The sequence below is a fragment of the Rutidosis leptorrhynchoides genome, chromosome 11 (assembly GCF_046630445.1).
Source record: "Rutidosis leptorrhynchoides isolate AG116_Rl617_1_P2 chromosome 11, CSIRO_AGI_Rlap_v1, whole genome shotgun sequence".
Classification (NCBI taxonomy): domain Eukaryota; kingdom Viridiplantae; phylum Streptophyta; class Magnoliopsida; order Asterales; family Asteraceae; genus Rutidosis; species Rutidosis leptorrhynchoides.
The window spans coordinates 363,734,436-363,744,444 of record NC_092343.1 but is presented as its reverse complement, the minus strand read 5'-3'; the positions used below and the strand labels follow the sequence as shown (position 1 = coordinate 363,744,444).

The following is a 10,009-nucleotide window of genomic DNA, read 5'->3' as shown; positions in this document are numbered from 1 at the left end:
GGTAGTTTCACCTTGAATTCAATAAATCTTAAGAAATCCTTAACAAACAACATCCACTCTTTTTTCCTTCCAGCTGTTCTTGTTGTTTGATGGCTTGGAGATTTTAATACCCTCTAAATCCTATGGTGGAGGCAATATCACCTGCACAAACAACATGATAAGTTGAAGAAAAGTTTAAGGTTTCTTTGTTTAAAGCTAATGCGGAAGATGGCGTGGACAAAAACATTGGTGGTTGGTTCGGTCTTTTGGTTTTTCATTTGTATGGTGTTTTGATAGTTTCTTTTCGTCGTTTATTGTATTATACTTTGTTAGGGTCATGTTGAATCTCGGTTTTAGTTAGCGTTTTTTCTATTTTGGTTAGGCTTCGTTTACTGTCCAGCCTCAGTAGTGGTGGTTTCTTTGTATCATTTATTTCTTGTCTCTTTTTGAGATAAAGTTTTATATAAAGTTTTTGTTTCTTTGCCAAAAAGGAAAAAAAAAAAAAAAAAAAGTTGAAGAAAAGATAAAAACCGGAATAAGTAAATGGAGGGTGTTGTTACCTTGCAATTGGTGAAGACTCGGCGGATTTTGATAGCCAGGTTTTATTATGAAGGATAGGTGGAAGTAAATAGAAGGTATTAGTTCTTTATTCAAATAGTATGTTGTGATCCATATTTATAGTTTTCATCTTCCGCCCAAAAAGAAAAGGAATCGTGAGAGAAGTTTTTTTTCAAAAAACATGTTTTAATTGTCTAAGCATCGAGAGAGGTTTTTCGTTAAAACAAGTTCTTAAATATTGAGATAGGTTTCTTGTAAATAATAGATTCCTATTGTTCGAAATAGATACTTGTTTTTATTAGTTCTTTATTCAAATAGTATGTGGTGATTCATATTTATAATTTTCATCTTCCGTCCAAAAAGAAAAGGAATCGTGAGAGAAGTTTTTTCAAAAAAACATGTTTTTATTGTCTAAGCATCGAGAGAGATTTTTCGATAAAACAAGTTCTTAAAGATTGAGATACGTTTCTTGTAAAAAATAGATTCCTATTGTTCGAAATAGATACTTGTTTTTATTAGTTCTTTATTCAAATAGTATGTTGTGATCCATATTTATAACTAGAAAATAATCCGGCCGCGCGATGCTGCGACTACATTTTGGTTTGGTATTTTTGAACTTTGTAGTTAAGTACTTGCATTTATTGACGATGCAAATTAAGGTCCCGGTAAGGGAAAAAAATGAAAACACTCATGTTTTTAGAAATAGTTAAAAACCCATAAAGCAAAGTTGGTTAGTGAAACAATGGTGTAAGAATAGCAAATTGTGTAAATCTGTCTGAGTGGGTGTTGAAATCACATAAAAGTCAAAAAGCGTATGATGGTATAAGATTCACTCTTTTATGGTCAGTTTTAGTATGTATATAAAAGGTACCTATGTAGTCTTTGACCCATCATGAGATCTCAGCTAGTATGATTGGTTTCTAACCCTTACTTAAAATTGCGCTACCTGTTCGTTCCTTAATGTGAGCTGAATGACAATATCACTAAAAGCAACATGAATAATATGGTTGATGCAAATGGCCAATCAACCATATAATGTGACATAGCATATCAAGTATATTAGTTAAAATTTCCAACAGATTCTCCAGACATAGGGAATCAATTGTTCTACACTCTTTTTTTTTCAGTATTTTAATTAGCTTTTTATCCCTAATACAAAGATAGCTTCCATGAAAAGTGCATGTGGTAACCCAGCCACAAATTCATCAACATTCCACACAAACACCTTCATGATTAACCCATTCAATTAGCCATACCCCACTTTAATGGGGGTGGGTATTGTTGTAATTAGCCATATTTTTCGCTTCAAGATTTTAAGCCTCCCACTTCATATGTAAATTTCCTCATTAAAAGATGTGGCAGCTCCTTTTCTCACATACTAACATGCTATCGTCGCACATATAAATTCAATAAATTTACTTCCACTTGTTCTTGCAGGAGAATGTAGCAAATAGCAACTGTAAAGTAAAACCATCATAGAAATAAAGAGCACCATAACATCATATAAACAATCACATGTAACACGAACCAAAAAAAAAATTGCAAAGCTTAAACCTAGGGCTGTATATATCACATTATAATACTTGAATACAAATTTATATCAATATTAAAGGTCACTTGCAATAAAATAGCATAATTTATCCTATAATACAATTAGTTGTCCGGATTTGTTAGATCTAAAATCAAAATTTTAGCAACTTCATACCAATAACCAAGTGATCTTATACAAAACAAAAACAACAAACCTCCGTCTATTCATAGCGAAGCGATTGATGAAACTTGGTGTTCTTTACGATTGTGTAGCATAAACTTACGCATCGTTTGAAATGCTAGGAATCTCAACTACGTTCGTCAGAGTTTAAACATTGAGAATAACGATTGAAATTCAAAAATATCATCATTATCCAAAGATAACTCAATAAGACGGATCTCCATCGACATTGATCATGGTGGTGATAAAAAAAATTATATAAAAATATTAATCAAAAATTATATATGAGATTAAAATAGTGATAAATTGCTTACCTGATGGAAAAATCGATAGAACACTATAAATTGAAACACAACAGCTTACCCGAAACAGTGATCTAAATAGACCTGAATAAGAATAAACAATATCATAATCAAATTTTAATGCCATCATTTACAATAAACTTGAAGAACAATGGTTAGTTAATTTAATCTGACAAAAACACTAAAGGGTTACCAATATTTAAAGTGATGAAACTTCACTGCATTTCCATCCTTCACCGACTCCATCAAAATAACCATTACCGTCGCCGCGCGTCGCGACAGAGCCGTGTTAGTATGCATAAACATTTACATTTGACAATAGAGTGATCTATTCTATTACAAAAGCTAGTGACAGCAACATTTGAAAAAAAATAAGAATATTTAATATATACAATCTATTAAATTGGTCAAGTACAAATAAATAACTTTTGCAGATAATAATTAATTTTTTTTGTAAGTGCTTCGAGTGAACCCTACGGACCCATTTTGACATATACAAATATTACCAATATTTAAGAACACATGCGACCAACGATTAAGAACTTAGGAAACATACAGTAAGCGATTGTTGGGATAAATAATGACAGTTTTATCATAACCTTTAGGATAGGAGTATAGAGTGTCGAATCTGTAATTTTGCTTACATGATTGTCGCGAAGAATACTTTTAGTATGTAGTTTATGTAATCAGAGAGCTGGTGTACTGTTTGATAGCTAGCATACCATGTTTGAAACAAACTGTAGTATATTAAGGATGGGCTAAAACTGAATTTAATATGTGGGTATAAATAGGTTCACTATTATAAACATACATAAGGTAGTAAAAGGCACACAAAAAGTTTCTCAAAAATGTATGGCAGAGAGCATGTGTAAGAACTGTAAATGGTCAAACCCTAATGTAATAGTTGGCATTATTGATAAATTCCTTGAAAAATTACCATAATATTTTTAACGAAGTCTGCATTACATAGATACATTGAAAATTTTACAATGGTGGTGTTTCTTTGTACAGATATTCTGAACATTAAATAGGATTCTAAGTTACTGCATAATTATATGGTACATGCATCTGAATAACTTTGCTAATTACATGTGTTGACTAATATTCACACATAAAAGGGTTTAGTAGGAATAATGCTTCTTCAACAGCTTCACAATGCCAATTAGGTTTTAACGGATTTTTGTTTATGGGAATGCAACATAATATATAAAATGTATGGTTGAGTAACGTACCTTATATGTTTTTGGGTTCTGCAACATCAGTTCTGCAAGTGTTTGGATCTCCTGATCCGGGTCCAGCATTGGCCGTTACTCAAATTGTTATGAATTTTTAGTTGGGGTATCTTGTTCGAAAATGCCTTATTGATGTCATATCAAAATATTCATATCATATGAGATGCCGTATTTAAGCCAAGTAGTCTACCTTTTGTTCCAAGCACAACATTAATAGAGTGAGGCAAGTACAAAGCAGTGCAATTACCAACTGCAAAACAGGGGAAAAAAAGAACAAAGAAGTAACAACAGCAATCCAGCAACACAGTACAAAAACCACACAACGATTTGCACAGAAAACTAAATTTCATAAAATGTAACACAAAAAGCAGAATAAAAAAGGTAAAAATTTGATTATCTTAGAAATTACATTACCTGATAACGTATCCGATTTAGAAAATCCAACCCGTCGATGAACAGCCAAGAAACTAAACTTCAGAAAAGACGATAACAAAATCAGAGAACAAAGCGCTGGAAATTAAGGCATGCAATTGAGTAATGTTGTAGGAAAAAAATGAGTTAAAAAATTTAAAAATAATCAAGACAACTTACTTTATTCTCGATGAAAAAAATCATGTAACCAAAGATGCAATCAAGAACATCAACCGATTTGGAGGTAATGGCAGCGGCAACGACAGAAGTAGCGGAAACAACGGTGATGTTGAAGGTTTGAGTTGAATTGTTTCAAACCCTAATTTATCGTCAGTCGATTTTACAAACCCCTTTAAGACGGAAATTGATTGATGTAAGGGGGCGATTTAGGTCAAATGCAACAATTGAAGAGAGGAAATCGGCCGAGCTTGAATTTGGTTGAATGAGATATGGGAGGAAGAAAAGCAGAGAGAGTGGAAGGGAGTAGACGAAGGTAGGTGATGGTGGGGTGAGGGTGGGAAGCGGTTTTTTATATGTTTTATATAGAAGAGGGAATGTCGTTTTGGGGGGAGTTTGGGAAGTGAGGGGCCAAATGTGAAATGGATGTTAGCATGTATGGATAATGGATAATGGATAATAATAATTTTCATCTTCCGTCCAAAAAGAAAAAGAATCGTGAGAGAAGTTTTTTTCAAAAAGCATGTTTTTATTGTCTAAGCATCGAGAGAGGTTTTTCGTTAAAACAAGTTCTTAAAGATTGAGATAGGTTTCTTGTAAAAAAATAGATTCCTATTGTTCGAAAAATCGGTTTCTATTTAATATAATAACTTGTTTTTTCACCACCTTTAAACAATCGTTTCCATATACGGATTGCTATTCATTCTTTGTAGGAGTGTTTAGACCTAAGAGTATAAAAACTTGACACTCCAGATCTTAAACTCTGGTTCTCCTTAAAACATCAACAAACTTTATCAATTTTTATTTTAGCCCTTTTAAATATTCCCTCCGTCCCAAATTAATAGTCCTGTTTTAACTTTTCAAAGTTTTGTTTCCTCAACTTTGACTTTAAATATCTTTGTTTGTGTTATATAACCTTTGATGAAAATTATATGAATAGAATGGGTTTTAGATATACTTTTTATTGGTATAACTTTCATCGAATATTATATATTTTAAAAAAAGATATTTAAGGTCAAAGTTGGTAAAAGAAGACTTTGAAAAGTCAAAACAGAACTATTAATTTGGGACGGAGGGAGTATACATTATTACACATTATGAAATTCCAAGTCCTTCTCACTGTCTCACCTAGGGATTGCAAAAAATACAGGTATGCGATCGGGAAATTCGAAACCTGACATTTTTTGTCAGGTTCGGATCCGGATCTGTGGGTCAAGGATCGAGTATAAGGATGATTTTAATTATTTTTTGCGGGTTCGAGTATGAGAACGGTTTAGATACAAACCCGCATAACCGACATGTATATCCAAAAAATGGCTTGAATCCGTATAGATTACACAATTAATTACAATAATACTAATAACATTTGTATTTCCTACCACCGGCTACTCAAAAGTCGAAACCCTACCCTAATATACCCTAAATCCTAACTCGTGACGTTCCATTTTTTCAAAAAATAGTTTTCTAATAACCTCTTAATACCTTATATCCAAATTTTCAATAACAACAACAGAGATACTCGATACGTATGAGAAATGTGTTAACCCGACAGTTAATAAGTAAATGAGGACCCGTCGAGTATGAGTCTGGGTTTGAAATGTTAGGAATAAGTCACGTGAGCCTTAACAAAACTTGATAACCTTAAGTTATCAAACCCACTTACAACAAACGGATTGAAGTGAAGAACACGAAGAAAACTAGCAAGAACGATAAAAGACAAAGAATTTAACGAGGTTATATGTAATCAAAGATAATTACTTTAATCCTCAGCCAATCAAAAGGGTACTCTTATTGATAAATTCCGTGGTGTGCATTACAGGTTACATATGAGGGTAGAATAGTGCTAAAAACGAAACAAGGAAACTTCTGGACCGACTTATTCAGCAAGTCAGGATGTCGTCGCGGTCGCAATGCAATCATCGCGGTCGCAATGCAAGCTATTCCAGAACATTCATTCGTTGCCCACCCATCCCGGTCGCAATGACCCTGTCGCGGTCGCAATGCGTCGCGGTCACAATGCATATGTTGCGGTCGCAACGCGACTGTTATCAGCAACCTTCAATTTTTATTTAACTCGATTCGCACTCAAGGATCTCCCACTCGAAGAGACGTTAAACGCCACCCATCTTAACCTAACATCATCACAATCATCATCATCCCACAGCAACAACCCGACCCGCTAATTATACCTCCTTTTGATACCGCTGAATTTGCACCCGATTCACATTGCACTTCATTCGATAATATTCGAACAAGTGAAGTCTTTCAGCATTAAAAAATACCGATGAACTATAATACGATCTTTATGTTACTAGCTTGGAAAATGATATCGGCTAAAAAGTCACGTTTTCACCCCGGTATTGAGGCCCAAAAACAATAAAGTTTCAAGCTTTATCGCCAAAATATTCGCTTCGTCAGTTGAAATTGAAGAATAAGTAATTACGAAGACGGTGCAAAAAGAATCAAGAAAATCAGAGCTAAAACGAAGATTCTAGAGCAAAAACGGTGAAAGACGAGAAACCAAGCTACGACCAAGGAAATCAAGTTGCGATCTAGTGAAAACAGCAGGCTATACGGCTTGCCATACGGCCTGCCAGTAGGAAAAACGGCCTGCCATATGGCCTGGGCAAACGGCCATGCAATGCATCAAGTTTAATCTATTTTTTAAATATGTTTCATTCATATCAGATATATGAAACATAGTACATGTTTTAATGTTATGTTACTAATATTATACGTACGCTATCTTTGAAATAATATTAAATCCAACGTGCAATGCAGGGGCTCTTAAACCTAGTATGTATATATATATATATATATATATATATATATATATATATATATATATATATATATATATACATATATATATATATATATGTATACATATATATATATATATATATATACGTATACGTATACATATATGTATACGTATATATATATATATATACGTATACCTATATATATACATATACGTGTGTATATATATATATATATATACATATACCTATATATATACATATACATATAGATATATATATATACATATACATATATATATTTATATATATATATATATATATGTATACATATATATATACATAGACATATATATATACATACATATATACATATATATATATACATAGACATATATATATATACATACATATATATATATATATATATAGGAGCATTCAAATGAGAACAATCTCACTTTAAAGTTTGGTGAGAACACTTATGGACCACATGTTTAATTTAAATAATTTTAATTCAATTATAGTTAGATAAAACATTGTAGGGGTGTAATAGTCATTAGACCACAGATAACGCAGGCGTTTGTCGCCTTATTCCGCCCACAAACGCCCCACAAACGCCCGGAATGGGGCGTTTGTGGGCGTTTGTCACACAAAGACGCTGGTACAAACGCATTTTCGGACGATGTGGCACGTTTTGATTGGATCAAATATCATAGCCGTTGAAACATAGCCGTTGGTATTTTTTTTTAATTTTTTTTTTCCTCTTTTTTTCTTCTATAAATACACACTCTTTATTTTCATTTTTCACACACTAATTCACTCCACACTCACATATATATATATATATATATATATATATATATATATATATATATATATATATATATATATATATATATATATATAAGTTTATATATTCTTTTTGTTTTAGAAACTAAAAAATATGGATTTTTTAACCTTAAGTATCGAATTGTTATTCGATTCAACGTCGTCCGAAGAAGAGGAAGAAATCCAACCAAGAAATCGTTTTCAAAGACAACCACGACGTTTTTTAAATAGAGATCGTGAAGCAGCGGGTGAATTATTGTGGAACGATTACTTTTGTGAAAATTCGACGTTTCCGGACGACATTTTCAAGAGACGATTTCGGATGTGCAAAGTTTTATTTCTCCGTATCCGAGACGGTATTCTTCAACACTCTTATACTCCTAATGCCCCCGATCATTTTACTTTTTTCCAACAACGTCCGGATGCACTTGGACGTCTTGGTTTTTCAACTATTCAAAAAATAACTTGCGCGTTACGGCAATTGTCGTATGGGATGACCGCGGATATATTTGATGAATATATTAAAATGGCAGAAAAAACGGGTTATGTTACTTTAAATAATTTTTGCAAGTGTATAATTGACTTATTTGGGCGGGAATATTTGAGGAAGCCTAATGCAACTGACATTGCTCGGTTGTATTCGGCGCACGAGGAGAAACATGGTTTCAAGGGAATGTTGGGTAGTATTGACTGTATGCATTGGGCATGGAAAAATTGTCCCGTTGCATGGAAAGGTCAATATACGAGAGGTGATCACGGTCACCCGACGATCATGCTTGAAGCGGTTGCTTCATACGATATGTCGATATGGCATGCGTTTTTTGGGATGGCGGGTTCAAACAATGACATTAATGTGTTAAATCATTCTCCGTTGTTTGATTCCCTTCGTAAGGATAGAGCCGCACCTTCACCGTTTGAAGTAAACGGAAACCATTATCCCTTTGGTTACTACTTGGCGGACGGGATATATCCCGATTGGACAACACTAATAAAGGGGTATTCAACTCCTATTGAAGAGCCTAGAAAAAAATTTACTAAATTTCAAGCGTGTAATGTAATGTTTTTTTTTGCGTGTATTTTTTTTTATTGTAATGTTTTTTTTTTTAAATAATTAATGTACTTTTGTCTAATTTATTTTATATTTTGTATAAAACAAAATAAAAACTAATTTAAAAACAATTAAAAGAAAAAGAAAAAGAAAATGCTACGTCACAGTCTTACCATGGCAAAAGCCCCCCATTACAACTCCCCCCCAAAATGTCATGGCCCAGTCACAGTTTTTTCCCAAAAAGTGCACCTCACCCACTCCACGTCACAATCACCAATATTTGTGGTCTTAGTATTAGCATTTAGAGGGCAAGTATGTACTTTACATTGTATAAAATCGGTCACCTTCAACATACATGTCCTATTTTTTAGCAATAACTCAATTCTCAAATACTTAAAAATGCCCAGCACTATCTCACCCACTATGCCCATTTTCTAGCTAGAATCATTTCATTACTACTTAATTTGAAGAACAACTCGATTTAAAAAAAATAGTATTACTATTCACTGATATTATTTAATAATTTATTAACATATTCAGTTCATCCGTATCCAATTTTATAATTGATAACACTCCTTCATCCATCCATAGATTAATAAAATTAACATATTTCATTAATTTAGTGTTGACATCCAATTATTGTTAATTAGTCTAGATCTTAATTTGGCACATCCCGAGTGACGAGTTAAACGTATGTATGCATCCCAACTCCGTAGTCCCGTCCAATGTTTATGTATGCATGCCGAGTCCCAACCGATGGTTTTGTAAGTATCATGCGTCCCAACTTAGCATGGATGTATCCATCCTTTCTCCCGACTAATGTGCATATATGCATCCCGAGTCCTCAACTCATGTGTACCGTGTACGTATGCATTGCTCGTCTTGCATCCCTAGTCTTAATATAACAACCCGGAAATTTCAAACAAAATTTAAACAAAACTTCGACTGTTTCAACCGATTCCCGAACAAATAATATTAAACAAATATATATATATATATAT

General features: G+C 33.1%; 1 protein-coding gene and 1 long non-coding RNA gene across 4 annotated transcripts; one reads left to right on the top strand and one right to left on the bottom strand.

Moving 5' to 3' along the window:
• Window positions 1–1,532: 1,532 nt before the first annotated feature.
• Window positions 1,533–4,675, bottom strand: LOC139876920 (uncharacterized). 3 transcript variants are annotated; one of them, XR_011768365.1, is made up of 4 exons: window positions 4,374–4,675; window positions 4,197–4,254; window positions 2,744–4,032; window positions 1,533–2,634 (listed from the first exon to the last, which is right to left on the bottom strand). It is a non-coding gene; the product is annotated as an uncharacterized lncRNA (long non-coding RNA). The 3 variants fall into 3 exon arrangements; XR_011768364.1 differs by having other exon boundaries at window positions 1,533–4,032; XR_011768366.1 differs by having other exon boundaries at window positions 1,533–4,032; window positions 4,197–4,249.
• Window positions 4,676–8,075: 3,400 nt separating this feature from the next.
• Window positions 8,076–9,571, top strand: LOC139875901 (uncharacterized). The gene is made up of 2 exons (XM_071863199.1): window positions 8,076–9,009; window positions 9,549–9,571. Exons 1-2 carry the CDS (start codon window positions 8,076–8,078, stop codon window positions 9,569–9,571), a joined length of 957 nt encoding a protein of 318 aa, XP_071719300.1.
• The last annotated feature ends 438 nt before the right edge of the window (window positions 9,572–10,009 follow it).

Coding starts and splice junctions, on each gene's coding strand:
- LOC139875901 (XM_071863199.1), top strand. CDS start 8,076: ATGGATTTTTTAACCTTAAGTATCGAATTGTTATTCGATTCAACGTCG. Junction 9,010..9,548: donor ATTTACTAAATTTCAAGCGT/GTAATGTAATGT, acceptor TAACATATTCAG/TTCATCCGTATCCAATTTTA.